This window comes from Cheilinus undulatus, linkage group 20, assembly GCF_018320785.1.
Source record: "Cheilinus undulatus linkage group 20, ASM1832078v1, whole genome shotgun sequence".
Taxonomy (NCBI): domain Eukaryota; kingdom Metazoa; phylum Chordata; class Actinopteri; order Labriformes; family Labridae; genus Cheilinus; species Cheilinus undulatus.
The window spans coordinates 34938536-34964742 of record NC_054884.1 but is presented as its reverse complement, the minus strand read 5'-3'; the positions used below and the strand labels follow the sequence as shown (position 1 = coordinate 34964742).

The 26207-nt window shown below is 38.3% G+C and overlaps 1 protein-coding gene across 1 annotated transcript in view; it reads right to left on the bottom strand.

The window, feature by feature from the left end:
- Positions 1-2080: 2080 nt before the first annotated feature.
- tbx21 (T-box transcription factor 21) overlaps positions 2081-26207 on the bottom strand; it is a 38527-nt gene continuing 14400 nt past the window's right edge. Inside the window, exons 2-6 of the mRNA XM_041815923.1 lie at positions 14205-14359; positions 9665-9786; positions 8484-8642; positions 7553-7614; positions 2081-5537 (exon numbers count right to left, since the gene is read on the bottom strand). Of these exons, the coding sequence (XP_041671857.1) occupies positions 4736-5537; positions 7553-7614; positions 8484-8642; positions 9665-9786; positions 14205-14359 (1300 nt within the window). The 3' untranslated portion in view covers positions 2081-4735. The remainder of the gene's footprint in view (positions 5538-7552; positions 7615-8483; positions 8643-9664; positions 9787-14204; positions 14360-26207) is intronic.

Sequence of the window (26207 nt, the reverse complement as noted above, 5' to 3'; positions counted from 1 at the left end):
CCTGTGTCTGTCTGGTCACTTTGTGCTTCCTGCTCCTATCGTGACACTGCCTCGTCTGTTTACCTGCAGCAGGTGTGTGGAGCAGTTCTGATTGACCCACTTTTCACACATCTGATGCTCTGCTGCTACTGTACGAGGAAACCTGCAGCTGCACAGCACCATTTAGGAGTTTTCAGATATTTAAACTAACAAGATTAGCGGTCTCTGTGATTGGCCCCTCATGCTCGAGCTTCTTTGTGTTTGTTTGTGTTTACAGCGGTCACGCCTCCCTCTGCCAATGCTGTTTTCCGGTTATGTCGTTATCGATGCTGCTATTGATCCGAGCTTTGTCTGTGTGGTGACAGGAGCGTTTTCACATCGACTGGTTGTAGCAAAGGGCCGGGCAGGCTTTGTTATAATGAGGCCTTTTTACCCTGTCAAAGCAAACAAAGTCCAGCGCTGCTGAGAAGACAGAAAAATGACTTCTTTACGTCTTTAGATGACCTTTTTAGAAATGTGAAACCTGCTGTGACAGCTTACAGCCTTTGCTATTTTTTCATCAAGATTTACCCTTAAAGAGAGAGAACACTACAAAATCTGGCTGTGTGTGCTGCCGTCCTTTGAGATATCATATTTTTGGACTACATTTTGCCGTTTTAGAGCTTATTTAGACCTAAAGGACAAAAGTCAGTCCCTAAGTACTGCAAATTAGCAATGAAGCAGCAATTGCTGTAAAATCTGCTGTCCACCCTGCATTCTGTTATCTGTTCTTTCTTCTAAAGATGTTTACTGTGAATCATACACCAGGATGACTTCATGCAACCAGAAGAAAGTGATAAGACATGCAACGTCATTACCACAAGTGCTGCTGCCAACGCCACACTGCACAAGACTGAACACTAAGGAAAATTGATCTCTATTTATTATGTATTGCAAGTGGCCGCCTCAGCTTCACAGCTCAGACTCAAACATGCTGGAATGCACATCACTTTTTAACCGCTTTTCCCATCGTTATGCCATAAAAGTGCATTTAAAGAAAACAGGAAGTATACTGTTAATTCTATCAACCGTGTGGAGTGCTGGTTTGACTGAGAATGCAACGGTAGAAATTCTGAGATAAACTGAATTTATAAAGTTTAGTGGTTTGACAGTCCTGATTATAAATGCTGTCTTTGGCAGTGCTACTCAACTCTGCTCAACTGAAGAGCCAAATTGTAGAAAAAAATACCTTTGCAAGAGCCGCAGTCCTCATCTTGGAGGAGGGAGGGGGTCCAATAAGTACTGTAATAAAATAGAATAATATTAAATAGAGCATACAGAGAGAGATTGGTTTCAACTTTCATTTTTGTCATTCTTTCTTTTTTAGCCAATTCTGCCAGATGATGTATTTTTTAGTCAGTTTAACAGAAAATGAGTTACCCTCTATTCATTTTATTCTGCTTATTTGTTAAAATACCAGCTTATCTGAATGCATTTATAACTAATAATTTAAAAAGATTAGTTTACTATGGATAATAATGAAGGTAAAGTAAGAAAATCATTAAAAATGACTAAATACCAGATTTTGATAGCTGTAAATTTGGGCGTTCATCTTAAATTAATAAAATAAAAATGAAACACATTTTACTCTGAGCTGAGAAACATCAAGATATGTGGGGCAGAAGTCCTGTTTTTAGAAAGAGATGTTGAATTAAAAAAATTTCCTTCACACCTGCGAGTTGAGACCTGAACCTAGACAAATATCCACGTCAAATAATTGTAAAACAAAAGTACAAAGTAAATTTGGATCCTGTTTTGTTTCTTTCCTTGAGAATCAGTGATATTTATCTACTATGTTCTTTCTTGCAAACATCTGATGGAAATACACAGACAAAAATAAATTAAATTCGACATTTAAAGCCTACTGTATAACTGTGGGAAACAAACTGATTGATGTGACTTGCAATGAATTATTTCTGATAATAAAATTTCCCTTTTTTAAGTTTTTTTTTTTTGAGGATTTATTTTTCCAAGTAAGACTTAAAAGAGCCACAAGTTGTCATGAAAAATCTCTTCTCTTCACATTATAGCGGGTTTTTTCTTATCCAGTAAAGTTGGAAGATTTTGTATTTTTAAGCCCATCTTCAAACAAATGTTCAAAGTTTGGCTTCTGGACCGAATGAGTTTTAGAGTCATTTTGTTAAAGGTCTGAGAGTTGCAGCTCAAATCAAGGTAAAGGACAGTTTAGGTGTACAATAACCCCGATCAGCAGGTTATTTTATCGTCACTTTGATGGTAATTGTCTGGGTTTTTTTTGTCTATAAAGTACTCATTACTGGACAGTTTTTTCTGCCAATCTAAAATTAAAATAACTACAGTTTTATTGTTGCTGAGTAACTCCTCCATCCTATCGGTTTCCCTCTGGGTCGTCTCCAGGTGGAAGGACTTGCTATTTCTGCACTCAGCACACACACAAACACACTGGGAGATAATCAGAGCTGGACTGAGCTAGATTAGCGGTCGTACTTCAGAACATGTGCCGGCTAAACCCTCTTAACCTCCTGACATTAGTTAACTCAGACATCCCTGGCCTCTGCACTGAAGCGCTCCTCTGTGGCCACCAGAGGGTGCTGTACTGCACATTTTAGAGCCTGATTGATGAGAAAAAGGGAGTTCAATCTAATTTCTGCTTGGAATGATGGGGAGAAATGAACGTGAGCATATTGGGGGAGTACGTGTGAATGGCTGAAGGTGAGAAGGAAGAGACAGATGGAGACGAGACAGAGCAGAGGAGACACCGAGGGTGTTTGATGCAGAAAGAACAGACAAGGCCTTCAGGCGTCTGTCAGCAAGCAGATATGCAGATCATTTTTTCACCCCCAAATCTCCAGATGCTTTGGAGGCTAAAGTCACAGGTCTGTTTGTCTGCGTGGTGTTTATGTGACTGTAGGGCAGCGTCCCAGTCACATCCACTTCTGTTCAACGAGAAGTTTGACAGTAACCTTGAAAGTTCCTCGTGTAATCGTCTAACACTTTGAGAGGAGGCTTTGTGTGGTCGGATGCTCAGCGGAAATAGATTGTTCCAGATGATGATGGGGAGACGCTGGGCGTACAGAGTCATTACTGTTGAAATAAAAATTAACAGCACATGTTAACATTTTGAAAGCATGACTTAATGATTTAGGGCTCAGATTTTTCCTCAAACTTTCCGTTTAACCCTGTGTGTGCTCTGAATGTCTGCTTACTCTTAAAACTAAAGTTGCACGCTGAAATTTTCTGCAGTCATGCTCAAACCATTCTCCTCTTGTTCAGGTTGCTTCTGCTTACTTGGGAGACGCCACTCTCTGATGTCCTCTGTACGCTTGTATGATAATTTCCCTGCACGTGCTCAAAATTTTCTCTGTGTGAGCTTAAAAATTTCTCTGCCTGCGTCGGAACATTCACTGCATGCTCTAAAAACTTTATCTGGGCATGTAGGAAATTTTAACAGCATGTTTACAAAACTTTTTCTGCCCATGTAAAAACTTTTTCTGCTAGTGCTCATAACATTTTTCTGCTTATGCACAAAATTTCTGTGTTGATAAGAAACTTTCTCTGCACACGTACCAGATTCTCTGCCTGCCTGTGCTCAAAACTTTCACTGAGAAGATTCCCTTCTTTGCTCAAGACTTTCTCTACCTGTGCACGTTCAAAATCTCCTGTGCACTTACTCAACTTATCTTGAGTGCGTACAACACTTTCTCTGCCCATAATCAAAAACTTTCTCTGCTTGCAAACCAAATTTTTACTGAGCATGTAGAAACTTTCTGAAGAAATTTTTCTGCACATACATGTAATTTTTCTCTCCATGCATAAGAAACGTGAAGCCAAGCACATACAAGGCTTTGCCCATAAAACACTTTTACGTACAAAACTTTATCTGCATGCTTGAGAAAATTTCTCGGCTTACTCTCAAAACTTTGTCAATGCTTTCCCTGCCTGCACATGCTGTGCGTGACAAAACTGTCTGCTTCCTGTACTTAATTTTCTCCATGCCTACAAGAAACTTTCTGTTCATACCTTTGTCTTTAACTTTGTCTGCCTGCACTCTAAAAATTTCTCTGTGTGCTTTCAAAACTTTCTTTGTGCATGTACAAAACTTTTATGTGTGTGTCTGAAACCTTCACTGCATGCATAGTAATTTCTCTGTGTTCTCTGTATGAACATTTCTTTGCACATGCTCAAAACTTTCTCTGTTCACGTACAAAAGTTTGGCTTGGAAGTTAGCTGAGATGATGTGTGCGTATGTGACCGTATGTTGGGCCTCTCTTAATGAGATCAGAGAAAACGTCTCCTGGAGAACAACATAGCAACAACGGGCAGACCAGACATGATTGGTTGCTGATCCTGTACCTGTTTTCTATTGGTTTGTTCATCAAAAATCCAAGAGCAGATATACATTTAGACAGACAGATTCATTCACACACGGATACATTTTTATAAGAGCACACAGAGAAAAAATCAGAGAGTGCCAGTTTCACAAAGAAGACCAAGCAATTGGAATGAGACGAGAATTGTTTGGGAACTGCCAGAAATTTGGCCGGTTGATCTAAAACTTTGAGCGCAAGCAGACATTTAAGTTCACAAAAGCATTTTTTTCTAATGGAAAGTTCAAAGATACATCTGAGCCCAAAACCAATAAGTTATGCTCTTAACACATTAAACTGTGCTCTTAAGTTTTGTAACAATATTGATGCCATATGGGTGAGACTATGTTGATCATGAGGTTGTGAGGTCATCAGTGGGTGTAGTAACCATAGTAGTCTGCATCACTGTTGCTGTCCTTCTCACAGACGTCTCCACTCCGCGGGGGCGGGGAGTTTTCAGTGCTGGACGTGTAGGGCGACACCCTCCTCTTCTTGTTGTCCCCCACGCTGCTTTCAAACAGGCCTGAGTCCGTCGAGGCCGCTGATTTCACAGAAGGAGGCTCGAGCCAGGGGTCCTCGCTCACCCCGTCCACTGAGTCTTTGGGTTTCTCCTGCAGCAGCGGCGTCTGCAGGGGCTCCAGGAGCGAGGGCGGGTGCAGCCTGGGGTTACCAGGTGATGTGGAAGACGAAGAGGAGGAAGAAGAAGATGATATGGGTCTGAACCAGCCTAGACTGGGGCCGTGCTTGCTTGGGTGGCTGAGGTACTGAGGGGTGGGCCGGCTGGTGGTCCAGCCCGCTGATGTGGGTCCTGATACAGACACGCTGGTAGAAGCGAAAGGATGCTCTGGGTAGTAGCTGAGGGCGTGGTGAGCGGATGTCTGCAGAGGGAAAGGCTTGTAGAATCCGTTTCCAGAGAAGTCGCTGTCATAAGAGGAGGAGAAGTCAAGCCGGTTTGGGGTGACGCCCTGCTGAGGTGGCAGGTACCAGTGGCTGTGAGGACTGGGGCTGGAGGTGGGGTCTTTACGCTGCTGGCCCATACTGAAGCGGCCCTGAGGAAGGGGGCTCATGTACTGCTCTGAGAAGTAGCCCTGGGTGTAGCAGCCCCCTGTCAGCAGCTGCTGGCTCTCTGTGGGGGAGGGGGTGAGGCGGTCAGAGTCTGGAGGAGCGTAGAGCCTAGGCAGGAGGAAGAGGAGGGGGAGAGAAGAGTGAGAGAAGAAAAAAAGGTGTTATTTCCTGAGCAAACCTCAAACTCTCTATCAAACATCTCACAGCCCCTCACACCCTCAGCTGCAGCATGCTCACATCGAGCTCTCATTTCATCTATTCCAATAATCAAACCTCAGACATTTAACCCATGTACCCTCTCTGAACATGCTTTGGTATTTGAGTTTTATTTGCTGCACTTATTCTGGCTGGTCTCGTCCCCAAGGCTTCATATGCAGTGCCAAAATCATTTTCACACACAAAGAATTTACCTTGGTGTTTTGGTGCAAATCAAAACACACAAAGAGTAAAAATAGTGAGAGGCTTTAAAAACAACAGTACTTCTGCAAACAGGGAACGTAAATAGATGAATATAAATGTATTTATATATAATGTTGGTGATAATTTACTCTGCTCCCTATGTTGTTTAAGTGGTGCACAGTCATACACATGCACGTATAAACATGTGCATGCACAAGCCTGGGAAACAGGGATTCTGCGATTCCCATGGCATTTTTTCATTGCTCAGATTCATGCATGTGCACACAGGAGCATGCATGCAGCAGTGCAGGGTCCTAAATGTCTGTGCCAAGTGTGGCAAATTTCTGTGCAGGAAGCACTCAGTGAAAGGCTGCAAATGAGCTGGATCAGCCAGATGACAGACATGGAATCTGGCCAATCCATCAGCCATGCAGGATAAGTATGTAGAAAATATACCAAGATGTGTTTTTATACAAATGCAGATTAGTGGCAAATAATGAAAACTGGCATGTAAAGGGTGAATTTTTAAATTAATAATAAACTTAAACAATTAAAGTGTTAAAAAATAAAGAAAACAAAAGCTTTTGAGGGAAAAGATTAAAAATTGAAGACAGTGACACATATGCTTCTTTGACCAGTTTGTGATCATAAGAGGTTTTCCTTTAAACGTGACATATTACACCTCTTTTTCACCTTTGACCCCAGTCCTATGCGGTCTAAAGCTGTGGTTCTCAGCTGGTCTAGCATCAGCACCCAACACCACCTTCTTAAAGACTAATGAAACTCCAAATGTTTTCACTTTTTCAGTCATTACCCAGTGTTTTATTCAGAAATGAAGCAGTTTGGACTTGAGGAGGGCAAAATAAGTGTCACAATTAAGAGATGGAGATCTACCCTTCAAAATAAAAGCACATCATAGACTTTTTGCCACATATTTTTTTCTGTAACAAACTGTAAATGCTTTTGCAACCCACCAGTTGAGAACCAAGGGTCTGAAACAATCTGTGCAGGGCTTTGATAAAATAATGGCATGGATCAAGCACCAGAGGAGGTTTCTGACCCCATGTAAACCAGCCTTATATAGCCTCTCTCCTGTCTCTTTAAATGCAAATGAGATCAATCCCTCACTGCCCCTGTCTTCTAGTGCAGTGGTTCTCAACTGGTTGAGTCATGGGACCCACTATCAACTCCCTAAGGAGAGTTGCGACCCAGATTTTAGGGAATTTTTTGGTCAGCCTGATTTATTTAATAAAGAATAGAAGAGCTTGGGCCTAAGACAGTGAAAAAGTGTCACAAAAACAAGGAAATAGGATAAAATATTCATGTTTTATAGAGTTTCATAGACAGTTTGGTGCAATTTTTATCCCAGGCACACATCCGTGACTCAAAGAAAAAAGGGCTTTGCGACCCACTTTTGGGTCCTGACCCAACGACCCACTAGAACTGGGTTTGCTGATTTCAGGTTTTTCAGACACAGGCTGGCTTGCAAAGAAAAGACTGGGTGGACTTATGTGGTATTTTTGGGTCAGAAGATGCGTACCTGGATTTACTGCGAAAAAACTGAAAGCCCCGCCCCCATTATGCCATTATGCATGCACTGACAAGAGTTCAGTGCATGCAATGATTCTCCATTATTGTTCATGGTGTGCAAATAAGGCTGTGTACATTCTCCTCACTGCTTTTTTCTTTGCCCCGTACACTTTTTTTCTTCACAGATTACTTACGTGTCATAACTGTCGCGGAAACCTTTGGCGAAGGGGTTATGGTCTATTTTCAGCTGAGTGATCTGTTGGGGAATAAGAGGAGGCCAATAAGAGGAAAAAGAGAAGGAGTGAGCAACCACGAAGGAGAAACAAGAGAGGTCACTGACGAATAATTAATGAAGATTATGTGCATTTTATTTTCTCACTACTGCTGCTGGGAAGACTTTAGAGACACGTGTAGATATTTATACATACAGTGATGGAATAAACATCTTACAAACCGAGTGTGCATTACATGAGAAAAATGTTCCACAATGAACAGCTGTCTAACAGTATACCACACATACTGTGAGCCACTGAGCTACTGTCCCTGGGTCAGCTGAGGTGATGTGACACTCAGCTGAACTCTGCTACTGTACTCTAACCCGTGCAAACACTTAAAGGAGGCTGTAGAAATGTAAATTAGTGTGTTTGAATTTTTCATACATGCATGCATAAATGAAGGCTTCTATCGGAAACATGGCACTGACATGAATCATTGACATCTAGACCCCATTAAGATGGTGTCAGAGAAGTTAGGAGAGGTGTTTTGATTTTATGGAGTTTTGTGCATGCTATGGCAACCTGTGTGGACAAAATTGAATCAGAGTACATCTCAACTTGTTTGTGCAAAGTGTGACGATGCAACAAGCCAGCTGTGAGTGTGACAAAAGCAAGAATAACAACAGGGTGGAAGATTTCTACTCAGGTTTGATTCAAAGTTAGAAAATGGACACAATATGCAGGCAAAACTTGATGCAATCTAAAGCAAATGATTTTTTTCATATAACACAATCTTCTTGGGGTGCCTTGTGGTCATGTCCCTTAGGTTATAGACCTCGTAGTGAGTGGCTTGTACTATAGTATCTAATAGAGGCTTAAAGCTTAAAAACAAATCATTCTTTGGACTTACGTCTGCGTTCTGATAAGCCGTCACAGCGATGAACTGAGTCTCGGGGAAGATAAAGGTCTGAGCTTTAGAGGACAAGAAAGGATCCTCAGACCCATCCTCTTTAACCTCCACGATGTGAAGACGAGGCTGGTACTTATGGAGCGACTGGAGCACGATCATCTGCAGAGAAGACAAGGTCAGCGAAATATTTGTTATTCTTTATTAGGTAATTCTTGGACTTTTCTGTCTTTATCTGATGAAAACAGTCAGAAGAATCAGACAGGGGCGCACAGATGGTCGAGTGGTTTAAGGCTCTACCCATGTACGCAGGCAGCCCGGGTTCGAATCTGGCCTGTGGTCCTTTACCGCATGTCTCTCCCCACTCTCTTTCCTGTTTCTGAGTCTATCCACTGTCCTTCCTCTATCAAATAAAGGCATGAAAAGGCCCAAAAATCTAGAAATAAATCTTAAAAAAAAACAAAAAAACAAACAAACAAAAAAAGAATCAGACAGGATGTGATGAAAAAGGGAGAAAGAAATGTCTTTGACTAGAGTCAAACTGGGTTCGTGATAATAGCAGCCAAAAAAAAGAGGTGGAGGGGCGCAGATGGCCTAATGGTGAAGGCACGCCCTATGTATACAGGCAACCTGGGTTCAAGTCCGGCTTGTGTCGGGACTCTCTTATCCTTGCTTCCATCTCTATTCACTATCCTCAATGAATAAAGGCACAAAATGCCCCAATAATATAGCTTTAAAAATAAAAAAATAAAAGAGGTGGTGGCTGAGTCTTGGTAGAAGTGTCTTTAACCTGCTTTTTTTTCTTACAGTAAGTATAAAGTTTTCCAAACAGCCTGATTTTTTTGGTGAACAATGGATCCCCTTTGGAGTTAAAAAAGAGCCCTACAGTTTTCTTTAGTTTGATTTTTTGATGGCAGAGAATAAAGTCGTCTCTAGCTTGAAAAAGGTTGAAAATAATTGAGTTAATGCGGAAATACACAAAAAATTAGCACAACACAGGAGAAATCCTTTGTTAAGTAATATGGCCATTTCAGTGTAAAAACTCTAAATATTGTAGCTTCAAAACCAACTCTTTGAAATAAAAGTTATTTACTACAAACCACTGAGTAAGCACTACTGTTAATTTTGCTGTGACATGAACAAACAGGAAGTAAAATCTCAAAAATAAAGAAAGAACAGCGTACCTGTGCCACATTGTTGGTGCTGCCCTTGTTGTTGGTGAGTTTGAGTTTGCTGAAGGAAACTTCTTGTCTCATCCAGTGAGCTCCGGTGTTTGGAGAGTCAGGATGCATGTACATCCTGTTTCCTGTGAGGAAAAAGTGCACAAAATAAGCAATAATAGTTGTAATTGGACAGATTTTCACTAAAGAGGTTAGAAAGCATATTTTCTGTATTAAGATCAATAATTTGAAATGAAAGACTGTTTCCTCTACCATATTGTTTGTTTACAACCTGAGAGTTTTAATTTTTCACAGTGTAACCACAACAACCCGCTAACCTCCTAACAGCACACCACACTACGAAATATTTGATCTAATTGAGTAAATTGTTTCACCACATGTTCCACAACTGTATCACATCAGCTGTCACTTTTCAATAATACCTGATACATGTGTGACAACACCCTAAAAATCAGTGTCACTGAGATTATTGTGGTTACAGGTTCATCAATAAGCCACTGAGCATCAAATTGGTTAATGTGATGTTTCTTAAAGGTGTGAACAGGATGAAATAGTTTCAGTTTGGGAAATTACTGTTCGAATAAATCTGATTTAAAGCAGTCTGATAAAGTTCAAATAAGCTTTATCACTCCTCGTGAACAAATGGCAACTGGATGGCTGGAATGGGCGCTAGACATTTCTGAATTTGCGCATCATTTTGTGATTAGTCTAAGGGAGGTTTACATAGATAAAACTATAGGTTATATATTTCTGGACAAATCAGATGCTATAAAAATTGAGCTTGACCCTTTTTAGCCATGCCTTTTATTGAAAAATCAGCTAAAATTTCTGCTCACTGCACTCAAGTCTATATGGAAAACGTGACTAATACTGTCAAAGAAGTTTTGCTTTCAGTTAAGCATAAAGATCAGTTTCAGTTATTTGAACTGTGGATTTGAAGGTCTTTCAGCACCCCCAGAAGAAAAAGTATTTTTTTAAAGAAATCAATCTTGTTTTTTTAATTAACTGTTGTTATTTTTATTCAAACTCCTGAAGGCCTAAACATGTGTTTTTAGTCCAAGAAAATCCACAAGTTTGACTGAAAGGTTCTGGATTGTTGAGACTTTTTCTATCTATAGTTGAATGGGATGGTGAATGAAATAAAATCAGAAAGATGCCAGGCCTAATGCTCAGTAAAAAGGTTGTTTACAGTCAGAACCACAAGAAAATCTAGTTTATTTATGTCATTTTTTTATGTACAAGATGACATTTAACTGTCCCTGTTAATAAAGTAGTAGTGTGAAATTTGACGTATGATCATGTGGATTTGGCTTAAACCTGACTTTCTGTTATTTCTTTACATAAAAGAACATTGAGATGTATGTTGTGTATCACCATTCAACTAAAAAAAACAGTGAGATGTTTTTTTTTTCTACATTGTTCAGCATTAAATTATCTTACCCACCTCACGTAGATCTGCCCACATCCTTGCATGTTTTACACTCTGATCATGTTTACTCAGCATTCTCGCACCTTTTGCAACCAAATTATCAATGCACACGGACTTGTACACTCTAGAAATAATACCTACAAGAGCTTGTACGTTTTAAAATATTAATTCTTTATACTTTTTTTTCTGTTTTTTTTTTTTTTTTTGGATTTAATGTTTATTTTCATTGAGGAGGCAAAGCTTCCCGGAATCAAATTCCTTGTTGCATGAGCATACTTGGCCAATAAAGCTGATTTTCATCCTGAAAATCTACACCAAACCTCCTCAAGCCTGAAATTAGAAGTGCTGTAACACAGTACAGTTAAAAATTCACACTTTCACAACCCAACTTTCAAATTTCCCCTTTTTTTGTTTATCTATATCGTATAAAAGATTGATTCCTTTGTACGCTCTAATAACATGGAGGAAGCTGGCAAATAAATCTACCAAAACCACCTATAATGTCGTAATGTATCACCACCAAGCCGTCAGTAAGAGCCATGGCATGAAGAGATATCAATAGTTTATCTGTTGTGCCCAATCAGTGAAGTGTGGCCTGCAGTCACACCTGACATGCATCATAATCAAATCACATTACACCCATCCTCTTAATTTAGTGGCCATTCTCTTCCTGTGCTCTGAATTCGCCAGTTCTGCCTTACACCCTCACCTTCAACCCACTTCCACCCCAGCAACCATCTGCAGGCTCGGGGATGGTCTGCATGTAAAATAAATCTAAGGAGTGGGTAAGTCTGAGCCCCACACAAACATGTTAAGTTGCCAAAATAAATGCTTGAACATTACTGACTGAAATGTTATGATGGTATCTCGTGAAATGTTGAAGCAAATAAGAGATTTCTCACTGGGTAGAAAAAGTGACCTGTTGGACAAACTAACCTGATTTCATGGTCAACCATGAGTAAATATGTAAATATTGGACGTAGCCTATTTTTACTAGAGATGCACAGATACCAATATCAGTATCGGGTATTAGTGCTGATACCAAACCTCACACTCATAAACACTGCAGATACTGCACCCAGAATCAATTAAAAGCATGATGTTAGCCTCTAAATATGTGAGTCTGGAGTCAAAGTTGGAGTCATGTCTGCAGTTTGGTGTATTTAAACACAAATGAGGACGAAGAAAGTACAGGAGACTAAAACTATGCACTGAGACGTAGTCATACAGAGAAATGAGGAACATCTGGTGAAAATAAGACAAACTTTAAAATAATGTTAAGAAGAGTTATGGTACCATAAAGTACTTATATTTGTACTTGGTATCAGTGAGTACCCAAATGTTCTTACTTGTACTTCTACTTGGTCCAGAAAAATGTGGTATTAGTGCATCCCTAACTTTCATAATCCATGCATTTCTAAAAAATGTTAAAGTAAAATGCAACTGATGTAATATTAACTTATACTGCTAGGAGAGAAACACATTTTTACCTCTAAACAACTGCATTCATTCAAGTTTCTGAACAAAAGCAACCATTATGTTCTTGAAGTTTCATTTGAGCATCATGATGACGATGTATTTTCATTCTCCTAGTAGTAATTTCACCAATCAGACCTTAAATACATCCTAATGTAACATTTTCTCACCTCGTTTAGTTGGCTTAATGTGTTTTTATCCTGCTGGTTTAAATGTGGATTTAAAAATTAGATAAATGTTTTGACAATGGGAGTTGAAATAAAGTTTTCGGGGTCTTATGATGGCTGCTTAGAGTGGAGGAGGCATTTTTTTTAAACTGACAGTCAAAGGTGAATTTCAGTTTAACTTGCTTCACATGAATCTGTGATTCATAACTCCTAAACCAAATAATTAATGTATATTTTTAAATCTAGTCTGCTGAAGCTTAAACAGCTGTGGATGGAGAAGGGCTCTGACTTAAACGCCCTCATTTAGCCAGTAAAACTGTAAAGGAAAATTTCACCCAAAATGTTAAATCCCCTCTATTGTTTATTCAATCTCTGCAGAAGGTTCTGTGAAGCCAATAACTTAAAAAAACAAACATAAACATCAAAATGTCCCTGAATCTTCTCACACGTGTCTTGCATCATAATGCACATATTGGTTTCTCCACAGTATGCATATAGGTTAGAGACATCACTGCTATAGAAACCACTTCCTCAATGTCTCCCATGTCAAACAGAGCTGAGCTGACCACCTCAGCACGCTTCGGTTTACTGGCTGTTATTTGATCACTTTGGAGCCCCCTGGGAAAATAAGAGTGTGAACTTTTCATCAAACATTGTGGCAAGATGACTGATTTATGAGATTATATCAGTTTACTGTGGTGTTCTACGAGTAAGAAGCTCTCAGGCCAACTTTGCATTTCAACTACTTGTAAAAAGTAGACTGTACTTGCAGCAAAGTTCTGTCAGTAGTCTTCTGAATTTCCCAAGTGATCCATAAAGGATCTATCCATCTATTAATTTGAAATATGGGTTAAATACTAACATAAATAATGCATTTATTATACTAAATGTATGTGCTAAAATTGTTGCTCTGCTCATGATCTCTTCTATTAAACTAAATCATGGAATGACAGAGAAATGACCTGTTTATAAAATTACAAAAAAGTAATATTACTCATTTGTTATTACTTTAAAAAGCATTGCTAGAACAAGAAGGACAGATTTAAATTTTTTTTCACAGTAATATACTTTTTTTTTCATGACAACAACTGTATTAAATTGAATAAGAGGACAAGTTGCATAAACTAACCAAAGTAAGAACAAGTGCAGAAAAATTGTATAAAGTTGAGTAAACTTGAGTAAACGTTTGATCATTGATTGACATCTTTTCATCTCTTAAATGTTTCTTAAAAATAAAGTTACAGTCTGTTTAGTTTGACTTTTGCAAATGAAACAAGCTGAGAGAGCAAGAAGTCAAAAAATAACTTTTGGGTATCACAGAAAAAAAAAAGTGTTTTGTAACAAATTTTTACTGTTATAAGTGAATGTAAGGTTTTTTTTTTAACCTTTATATGAACATGTTTCCATTTTGACAGACAAGAGAATGATGTATAGATTCATGGTTTTGAGATTTATTGTGACGTAAATGTACCTGGCATGTTGCCTTCTGCTTTCCCACACTGGACCCACTTGCCGCCCTGGTACCTCCAGTGATGCTGATCAGCCAGAACAACGTCCACGTAGACGTTATAGTGAGCGGTCGGATCCAGAAGACTGATGTTAAAGCTCAGGAAAGGGAACATCCTCCTAGGGAAACAGAGAGGAGAATATAGTCAGTGATTGTTCTTCATATTAACTGCATACCTGACGTGGTTCATAAATGCAAAAACAACAGAATAAAATTAAAGGATCTTTTACATCCATTCGGGTAACAGTCAATAGATGGAGTTTGGGAAACAGAACCTTTAAAAAACACACAGAGGGTGATTTATTCATCACAGGCAAATCAGAGCAGCTAAAATATGTCACAGTAGGTGTGCCTAACTCCTGGGAATACACTACATCAGTGGTTTTCACACTTAATTATTCTAAGTCACACCTAAGATCAAGCTAAAATCTCAAGGCACACCATAATGCAAAATAGCCTTTCACACGTGATAAAGCACCTTAAGTCGTCAAATAGTTTTAGTAATATAATATGGTTGTACAACTTCCCACAGCACGCCTAAACCTGCCTCATGGTATACCAGTGTGCCTTACCATGCCATCTGAGAACCACTGCACTACACAACACAAGCTCAGCAGATGGCTGTCATCATGCAAATGCAGTTTTTCACTATCAGTGGAGCCAGCTGGTAAATCAAAGTCATTGTCTGAAAGGAAACAAATGTTCCATCTTTAAGCTTTATGATGTTAATTCTTTGAGGCCAATCAACATCAGCTAAAAGATGTTTTAAGACATAAAACCATGCTTATTCATCAAAGTACTGAGACGGATCCCTGCAAAAGTTAGGGTCCATTATATTGTGCTCAGTGCAAACAAAAACCTGACTCCCATTCATTTTTCCATGTAGACACATAAACAACATTTTGCTCAACTCTTGGAAATAATTAAGAGATGATTTTTTAGGCTTATTGCTAGAATGGCATATTTATTTAGAGCCACTCTTTAAAATTTAAGAAAAAAATTTATTTAGAAGAAAATATTTTTTTCCAGTTTAAGAGAAAAAAAATCGAAGTTTAAAAGGTCAAAAAAATCTGGTTGACAAGTTTTAAAAGTTTGAGGGGGAAAAAATAAAAAAAATCCAGTTTGTAAAGAAATTAATTTTCAAAAACCACAATATGGAATTTCTACGATTAAAAGTTGGAAATAGCCTATTGTATGGAAGAAAATAAATCTGGATGGAGCTGTTCACCTTTCACAAGTATGAGTATGAAGGAAATTCTTGAGATGTTAGCCAAGAATGATCACATTATCATTAGCATCCAGCCTTTGAACCCAGAATTTCTGAATTTTATTTCTTGTAAATGTGCAACTTAATAAACTCAAAAAACGTGTTTTTTTTCTCATAAAAATGTACCTTATTCATTTTCTAGAGCTCCCCAAATATGTCTAAATAAATTGCAAAGGCAGTAACTTCTTGCAAAAAGAACTGCAAAAAGCAATTTGTTTTCAATTAAATTTAAACAAGCAAAGATCTGATTTACATAAAACAAAGATGTGTTAAACATTTACTGGAAATAGATAAGAAAAAAAAAGATCAGGACTCTATATCTTCTAAAATTTGATAAATGCTTGAAGAAAACCTAGAAATGCTCTGAATAATGTGACCAGGGTCCATTGCCATTGTTTAGTATTCTCAGTATTATTAAAAACTTAAGGATTGTCCTAAAGGATGAAGAGAAGGATGAAGGAAATCCAGAAGGAACACCTAGAAATCCTGACACTCAAGGTGTTAAACAGAGACATGAAAATAACAGAGCTATGGCTAAAACAAAAATAAATCACTGAGCTTAAAGTGCAGTGTTATGTTCTTTGCACACATGGCGTAGAACTAAATTCTTCTGTGCTAACATATACAGGTACAGGTGAGGATGTGTTTCCCTTCTGCACCTTGAAGACTCAAGTCTTGGTCTGCTCCACTCGCTGAAGAATGGAGAGTAATGGATGAGAAGTGGATGGGATGTCTGACGCGTAAGAGGGGACGAGTGTAGGTGAATTTTTAATGCTGCTGTTAATAAAAGATGGCTCTGAAGCTGCCCCTGATTGCTGCAGCTTTACATGTTAGACTTATTTTGATGTCAGAGGGGTTTGGTGAGACGGGGTAACAGAGAGGTCAGGGCGTCCCCGGATACCACGGCCCAGGAAGGAAGAGAAAGAGAGGCTGGGCTAAACCAGGAGGAGAAGACACAGAGATAGAGGACATGGACACCAAATACACAAACACACATGTAAAACAGACACCTGTGACAGTCTGTGGAGGCGTTTTCATGTACGCACTAAATATTCAGAGAGCTTGCAGTGTTGATGGAGAAGCACTTGGAGTGTCTGGATTACTAACACTGCTGACAAGCAAAGCAATAAACACAACCCAATGAAAAACACATAAAAAAATGAACATTTGAGAAATTTTGTTTGTCAGTCTGTCACTTATTTGTCACCTTGTTTTAAGCTTTCTTTACTGCAAAAGCTAGAAAATCTACCAGCTGGTGGATATGCCTCTTTGAGGTACACATCAACCAGACAGTGAAGTTACAGTTGGTAAAGGAGAAGGGCTGGAGTGTTTTTGGGGTAGTGTGATTCATAAAAATGTCATAATCAAGAGCTGACCATGAGGCCAATGACCTTCTTCTTACCTCCAAAATCTCATCAGTTCATCCTTGAGTCTGAGTGCACAGTCGGCAAGGTTTGAAGAAAATCCTACAAGGTGTTCTTAAACTATTGTGTTTACCAGAAAGTGATGCACATTAGCCCCATGACCTTGACCTTTAACATTTGATCTAAAAAATTAAATCTGTTTAACCTGGAGTCAGAGTGGGATTTGTGTTAAGTTTCTGTTTAAGCATTCTTGAGATATTTTGATCACATGAAAGACCTGAATGCACACAGATGGATGGAAAACAATAAAGTCTGTCTAATGTTACAGTAACTCGGCGTTGGGGTTAAAGACAGGCCACATATGATCCAATCAGGTCTGATATTTATGTGATTTTTATGTTGGGCATTGGACTGGTAGCGAAGTTTTTGCCAGGCCGTGGATGCATGGCGCAGTAGCATTCATATGTTGAGACAACAGTTCAGTCTGAGTCCAGTAATCATCGTATTTCACTCAGACACTAAAGAGCAGTCATACAACAACCCAAACACCAACTGTTTGTGTCTGTGTGATTCATGTGCAGCACAGTAATGAGGTAAAAAGTGTGTTCTCTTCTCTATAAGTTTGATATCACTGACAGCAACATTAAGCGACCGTACTCTGTTGTCCTGTCTGTGGCTTTTATATGAGCTGCAGCGACTCGTATTACAACGGCAGAAACAATAGTTTAATATTGTGTTTGCACTCATGACTCTTTTGTCTTTAAGCCCATGGTGAGTCAAAGAATTGGGCTGCGGCGTAAGCGAGGTCACAGTGGCAGCCTGAAAGACTGACAGCGAGGCTGACTGCTTAGGCTACGTAAATCAAAGAAAAATGTGGTACTTCAGACAAATCCTTTACTGTAAAAGTCTGTAGTTCCTTTATTGTGAATGTAGGTAGTGTTTTTCAGAAGCAGCTTGCACCTTTGGTCATTTTTAATTTCCAAACATCGCATTTGTTGCTTCCTGCTGCAGAACTCCTTAGATAAATCCTGTTTAGTTGAATATTTGTAGTTCACCTATTTGAAGAGTATTCTTTAACATTTTTGTTGATATTTTTTCTACATATTTACTTTTAATACAGTTAAACACGTTGATTTTAAACATTCAGTTTGCTCCTGCACTGCTGCTGTCTACTATTGTTGCTTCTATTTCAACATTGCACTGCAGATTCAAATGTTTAATTTGGAAACATTATATTCATTGCTGCTACCTGTTTCTATGTAAAGCCTGCACAAAGTTTAAATAAGTTTATGAGACTACTATCAAGTTTTATGCATTTTAAAATATTTTTGGTCTTTGAATAAGAAATATAGTTTCAAGTTAACTAGAGTTTTGCATAACCTTACACATAATATTACTAAAAAAAATCTTAAATATGATTTTAAAAAATAACAGAATTTAAATTGGATGTTGGAACATGTGTATCTGAATTGGATTGGAACTGGAAAAAAGTGTCCTGGCCCACCTCTAATTTGGGTATCAGCTAGAGCAGATGCTCCCAATCTTTTCCTTGGTACCTCACTTTAATCTGAGAAAAGGTGCCCCCCCCCCCCAAAAAAAGAAAAAAGATACGCTGCTTTCAAAACCAACATTGATTTTAATTGTTTGCTTAAAAAACCTTAAGAAAACACATCAACACAGTTTTCTCACTAAAAGGTCTTTGCATAAAATATTTAATAAACATTTTATCCGGATTTTAGTTAATACCAGGTCCTCTGGTTGGGAACTGATGAGCTAGAGTTGCAAAAGATGACTAATATCACTTTCATGTAAATGTGTTAAATATGAATGTACAGCTAGAACCCACTTACCTTGTAATTCTATCAGTTTGTTTGGTGTTTGAAGCTCACAATGGCAGTACTTACATGCTGATTTTTACCAGGAAGAAAAAGCATTTATCAAATGAAGAACACAAGTCTAAACAATTCTGCTGCTTAAGAATAGCTTTATGAATCCGCCTGAGATTTTTTTAAAGATATATTTTTAAGATATTCAAATAATACAAAAAAGTCTCAGCATTTAGATGGTGCCAGATTACAGGCTGTTTAGTCACCACAGCCGGATTTAACCTCTAGGGATAATGAATCACTAAATAATGAAATACTGATTGAGATATTTCACTGTAGACTAAAGAAGCCGACCAGTCTAACCATAAACAGACCAACTGAAAAATGTCCATACTAGAGCCTTTAACTGTGACAATATATTTCAGCATCATAACCCTTACAAAAGGGGCTGTAAGAGAGTTAGAGGCATGCTGTTCCATCATATTTGCAGCTTAAACCTCCTGTGGGTGCTTTTTATGGGTTATGGAGCCGACTGAAATCAAGATTGATGTCTCTTTATGATCTATAAAAGCAAACCACACCTTAAAAAGACAAGTTATTATATCTATTTATATTTTTGTGTCTTTAAACATTGCTGCTGGTGGTAAATTGGTTAACAACATTGTGCAAAGATAGCCTAAAAAAACCCACTGACAAGATTTGATCAGTGAACTCATGAACTGTTAGAGAACTGAGAATTTTCATTAAAAAGATGAAAATCACAAGACAAAATCAACTAAGCCTAAGCAGGTAGTTTTTGGCCATGGAAGGTGCCAGAATAATAAAAAAACCAAAGATTCCTGTGTCTTTAATAAGCATAAATGCAAACTCCTTTCATGAACCTCTCAGCTATATAACGCACTTCATTAGGCCTTGTACGAGCCAGTATATTGTCACTGATCATTTCTCTTTCACTTCTCGTTCATGCTTTACTTTGCACTCATACTTGAATCTGCATGGCTGCATGTTGGGTCAATACGGGGTCACGAGTGTGTAGTTGGTGTTAATAAAATCAGGGCAACATGTTTGACATTTGGCCCTGCTGTTTTACACGGGCTAACAGTTCCTGAGGCTATGGAGCATTTGTAATGAGTAACAGGCAACAAGCACCACCCTCCACCCCTTTGTCAATGACAGAAGCACGTCCTGTGCACTGCATGTTTGCAGGACAGTATGTTTAAGTGAAGTAGAGTAAAAAGTGGACTCATAATGACTGAAGCACACAGATGTTGTGAGCTGTTCTCTACACAGTGTGTACTCCAGCTAAAATTAGTCATTATAAGTGTGCAAAGACTTGACACAAAAAAGAAAAAAAGACTTCCTTTTCAGAAACGCCCTCTGCTTTCTTTTCTGAAAAAACTCTGGTGTGGGGCAGCAAAAAAACAAGTAAATACAAGACAAGAGTTAACATTAAGGAAGCGACTAAAAGAAATATTTCAGCTTGATACACGCTCAGATAAGCTGCTCAGGTGGAGTGCTGGTGTCTCATTAAATTCAGAGCGTCCTCCCTGAAGCAGTTTGGTCATTTAGCGGTGTAAAACAAGCGAGGTGTATAAAGAGACGATGTGTTTGAGGCTATTGTTATCAGGCTGCAGGGACGCCTGCAGGGCCCGTCACTGCTGATGAGGATTTAAGGTGGTTGTGCCGCCTCGATCTGTTTACATGGGGGAGTTTAAACAGCAAAAAGGGACAATTAAAGCTGGGTTCCCAGGTGTGGGTCAGCTGTCACAAGTTGTCATATCTGTTAAGGTTGATCTGTTTATTCCTTAGTCTTTATATTTAAAGGCTATAGTGATACTTTTTTAAACACACTGTATATAAATTATACCAAAAGGAGGTCCTAAAAAACAAAAAACGAAAAAAAAGATGATGTCAAGAGTAGAGGTGAATCATGGAAGTGATTCCCTGCTACTCCGCCCCACCAATCCTTTATTAAAACATAATATAAATGGACCAAAGTCAATGTGAATGGAGGGAGCTGATGGCAGAGAATAATCATAGTCCATCACAAATAAGCAGCATAAAATGTGGATGAAATACAGCAACAGAACAGCATCTTCAAGCTGCAGATCACACTTTCTAAATTAGCGACCTCTTACATAATAATAGGTGTAATAAACATATTGTATCTTATAAGTTCATGTTAAAATCATCAGTCTACCTGTAAAAGGAGGCCTGTAGTCAAACAAGAAATCCATTACCCTTAGCTTAAAGGGATACTTGTTTAATACTAGGGTGTCCAACAACTCCAAAATGCTCTTGTGGACAAGTTGTGACCTGCACATTCACCACCCTGTGAAATAACCATGGAACACTACGAGACGGAGTTGTTTAAAAGGCAAATGCAAAGCCAGAACTACCACTGCCACAGGCGTGCACTGTGTCACTCTGCCCAGTGGTTTACTCGGAAAGAAGTTCCGACTATGTGCTTCATGTTTCGTAATGTTACATAATTATATGTTATTATTTCATAGCGTGGTGAATGTGCAGGTCACAACTTGTCCACAAGAGCGTTTTGGAGTTGTTGGATTGTATATTTGATGAGTTTCATGAGGGAAAGCCAGAATTACCATAAGACTCCATAGAGTTGGCAGAGCAGCTGGTATCTCTGTCCCGCCGATCTAAAAATAGCTTGCACCAACAACTAAAAGTTAAGAGCCTATTACTAAGACTATAGAGATTATGGCAATGGGCGAATTTGCCAAAGTGTTGAAGTATCCCTTTAAGACAGTAGAAAAAATCTCATGGACAAAAAAAACAAACAAAAACAAAACAGTTTTGAATGCAAAAAAGGGGAATTTTAAGATGTGATAAAAAGGCTGAGCTTTACCGTGATTAACTACAGAAACTGTGAGATTAATTGAGAATTAAAACTTTAATCTTTTGACAGTGTTACTGCTGGAATTATTTAAAGTAATACAAGTGTTCAACAAAAATATGAAACAAAGGCAAAGAAATAAAATAAAGGGGGCAATACTGGAAAAAAAAAACATTAAAATTGCACAGAACATTAGAAATGTTGAATACCAAACCAATACCAATGTGTCCCTGCATTTTAGATAAACTATATGTTTTAGGTAACCTGACTGTCTCACATATTCTTTGCACTGGACTGTTTTACTTCCATCCTGGCAAAAGCCAATAGACAAGAGGTTGGGAAAGGAACAAATTTCAACCTGGATGACATCAGCCTCTGAACATGGCACACACCAGGTTGCTCTTTTCTCTCATTTAGTTTCAGTTTTCACATGCTTAACTGTACATTTAACTGTGTTTGACTGATGGCTCTTAATGTGTGTAGACTAGACACAGAAACATACCCACATACCCACCCACAGTCTCTTACCCTTCAGCGGTAAGACAAAACCCTGCCCTGAGCGCTCCCAGTTGGGTCTTTCTGGCTACATGGCGAGTCCAGTTTAACAATCAATCATAGTTCTCAGTGAAACTGAACCGTGGCAGCAGCTCGCAGAGAACAGGTGAAAGGGCTCTTCTTCCATCGCACAGTTTAATACAAGTGAAAACAGAAACTTGGCTGTTCAGCGTATGAATGGATCAGCCCTCCTACGCTGAGAGAGTATTTCAGGAGGTGGCAAACAGACGCACTATTTACTCTAGTAGATGAACAAATCTATGAGTTAGCAGGGAAAAATACAAGCAGGGACCAAACTTCTATAAAGCAGAAAAAGTAGAAAAAGGCTTTTGAATGATTACACACTTTAAGAGCAAAAACATTCATATGAAGGACTTTTTTTAACATCACATTCAAATCAATCCATTCTTCTCTGTTTTGTCTTCATATGAATTTAAAGACATTTTCATCTGTTGTACATGACTTACACTGATGAAAGCGCAGAAAAAAAGGTGTTTTATGTAATATTGGCCCATCCATTTAGGTTCAAATTGATCTTTATGTTGACAAGGGGAAGTAAAAAGTTGCAAAATAAATCAAATTTCCTTAAAAAGAATCAAATCTAAAGTCACAAAGCCAATGAGGAAATAAGTTGAAAGTGGAGCAGAGCAAAGTATGATTCACTTCGTTTAAATCAATAATAAGGATGTTGATTAAAAAAACTAGATCCCAGGCCTGCAGATCTGCAGAATGATCATTTACACTTAAGAACCACTAAAAGCGGATACCACAAGATAATCTATTTGAATGTCCAGTCAAAATAGATCAGAATCATCTGTTTATTTCATATTATTTATAAAAATCAGATAATATTGATACCTGTTTGATACTATGGCAACAAAAATGGAAATTCTGGACACCCCAGTATTAAACATTTTATTGTTTTTAATGATCAAAAATTGAGGGCAAACTCCTACACACTGTCTAAATTGCATAAATACAACGGCCACATAAAAATTCCCCTTGTTGCTCGTCAGTTTCCCTCATTTTTCCAAATGCTGCCTACATATTTTTGCATATTTATGTGCACATGCAGCTTATTGGAGAAACCTCTCGTGTTTTTATAGTCACATACAACTAAGTAGTGTTGAAATGCCAGCAGGTTAGAAGCAGGTTTACTCTTGATTTATGGCCAACATTTTTAATTTTTATTTTTTAAATTCTAGACCCATCCAGCAAATGATAGAAAGGCCTTTTGTATCTATATATGACACTCCACTTTTGTGTTTTGACCCTGGGTAGTAAGGATCATTATGACATTCTCAAAGACTAGGAAGGATCCTGAAACTGCTATTTTTGAAGAATACTACACCTTCTATAGTCATTGGAAGACTGTTCCAACGCCAAAGATCAAAGAATTTTCAAGAATGCAAAGGAGTTATCCATAATCCAATGTGCACTGTTTTCTTTATCTTAAAAAATAATAAAAAATAAAACAATTGCACAATTTAAGGGGGAAGCCTGGTCCTAAAGTGTTCAATACACTTTTAAATGTCCCGTTTTCACCGTAAATTATGTTATCATAATTTTATGAGATCAAAGTAAAGCTGGACGGGTAAAAGTAGCACCATAGAATATGATTATATTACATGATTATATTATTATATGCTGATGAGTTTGATTATACAATCATATTATAATAACATGATTATATGATGATATGGTAACATTAGATGGCACTTGGTAAAAGTTGCAGAAGCTGTTGTCAATACCCATCCCATTCTGATTTCTGCCGCGGCAGAGTAAATAGGTGTGGCCATTCCAATGACATAATCACGCACACTCGTAGGTCTGTTTCAAATGTGTGTTTAATGGTTAACAGGGAAGACTCTTGCCTTTCCTCTGTAGGACCCAACTTGGAAAGATCTACTTTTGTTCTTTTGCCGTGGTATTAACCGGGTTTTAATATTGTTTGTTTCTTACAAGGAAAACATCACAGTTTAGCTTTCTGATGTTGTAACAACCATTTATTATTTCTTTATATATATATATATATATATATATATATATACACACATATATGACGACAGCTTGAAAAATATCTTTATATTTTGTGAAAGCTTAAAAAACTATCCACGTATGAGTTTTGGTTAGTGCCCAGCCCTAGAAGCAGTAGTACTCAGTTGCAGGAAGTAAGAAAAAAAGTTGCCTGAAGGTAAACACTGCTGTAAAATTCAAAAAGCTAAAAGGGCAAAAGTACAACAATAAACTTTTTTACCCATTTTCACTTCCACTTCTGACTGATTTTGTCAGTTCACTGATACTAGAGGCATTTATAGGAAATCACAACCTGGCAAAGGGGGAAACCATAGAAAACACAACACAGAGGGGTATTTGCATGTGTGGGTGTCACACGGGCTTCATGTACAAAGTTCAGAGAGAAAAGCTGAAAACACGAGGTGAATGAAAATGAAAACATGTTAGCGTACAGGTACACTCAGTGTGGTTTCAGCATGGTTTTAAAGCTTACAGTAGCTGTGCTGCTTTACAAATATAAAAAAGGATTATGTCGATGATAAAAACATTTGAAGTACTGGGGAAACAGATCTGTCTGCTGAATATTAGAGGATGGGTTTACAGGAGACTAAGAAGAAATACATTTCTCTGTTGTAATGATAAGACAAGACGCTGTAACACCAGGGTGACTTGCAGCTACTCTCTCTAGATTAATCATGATTTATCTTGTGTTGTAGAATATGTGAGGATCAGAGGTTCCCAAACATTTTTCACTGTGGGCAGAATAAATATCAGGCTGATGGTCACTTTGATATCCCTCACCTGTAGTGTATTTAAGTTAGTAAGTTAGCTGCTGTCTCAATGGAGTAGCTATAGTACAGTACTTAAGCTCTCTGCCTGTGGTAATAGTGTTTATGAGACAGACTTAGAAACCACAAATCGCTCTGCCCTCTGCTGCCTATCACTTTCTGTGCTTACTAATGAGCGTTTTCAGTCAAATAAGAACTCAACAAGGTTTATTTACTCAATTGTACACTGCTTATTTTCTCTAAATGCACTATAAGGGCCTAAAGAGGAGGAAAAGCAGTTAAAAAAGTGGTGTGAATCCAAACCCCTAGGGTCTGTGTTGTTACATCTTCCAGCATGTTCTCAGCAGTGAAGCGGCTGCTTGAAAACACTAAAAATTGGGCAGCTTTTCGTTTGGTCCAGGTCTCATGCAGTGTCACAGCAGCAGCTCAACGAACTGTAGCATTGCATTTCTCTTCACTTTAAGTCAACCCTGTATACAAGACACAGTCAACTCATTAGATCAAAGAAAGGTATTAAAAGTGTGCTGTAGATGGCAGATTTTATGGTAATTAACCAGTGAATAAATAATGTGAATCTGGCTGGAAGTTTTGCTAATGTTAGCATTGGTAACACTGCCAGCCTTTGATTCTCCTTTAAAATAATGTCACATTTTTAGATCAAAATACTGTGGAACTGTTTAGTATCTATGTCGTATCAGTTCTCCATGCTTGTTTACCTCCAGGTAGTAAGCATTAATACCATATAGGTTCTTTGCAGATGACATCATGCAGCAGTGGAGAACATGCCTTGTGGGGCAAGTAGTGGTTTCTGCATAGAAAACACTACCAAACAGCCATGTTTTGAGATCTTTATGACAATGCTAGTGTTAAATGTGTGAAATATGGACATTCTTGATTCTAAGCTACTTTTGTGTCTCATCCAGCAAGTAGAAAGTAGTGACATATTCAGACAAAATTTTATAAAAAAAATCACGGTAAAACAGCAGCAGGCAGGATTTAAAAAAGCCTCTGTCTGAAGCTTGGATGAGCGGTGTCACATCCCTCTTGTGTATTGTCCGTTTCCACATAGTGGTCTGTTTTTGTTCAGTACAGTTTTTTTCATGTTTAGAACATCAAACTCCCATCTTCCCTGTATTTCTTCAGCTGATGTCCATCCAGCCTCTCTCCATGTGATGGGTAATCTGTCTCTTTTAAGAGAGATCCAGATCATTTGTCTCAGCTCAGTGGAGCTAGACATTTGGCTCCCAAACGGCTCTTCATTTGGCACTAATTTGGCTTTTAAAGTTTTTGACAA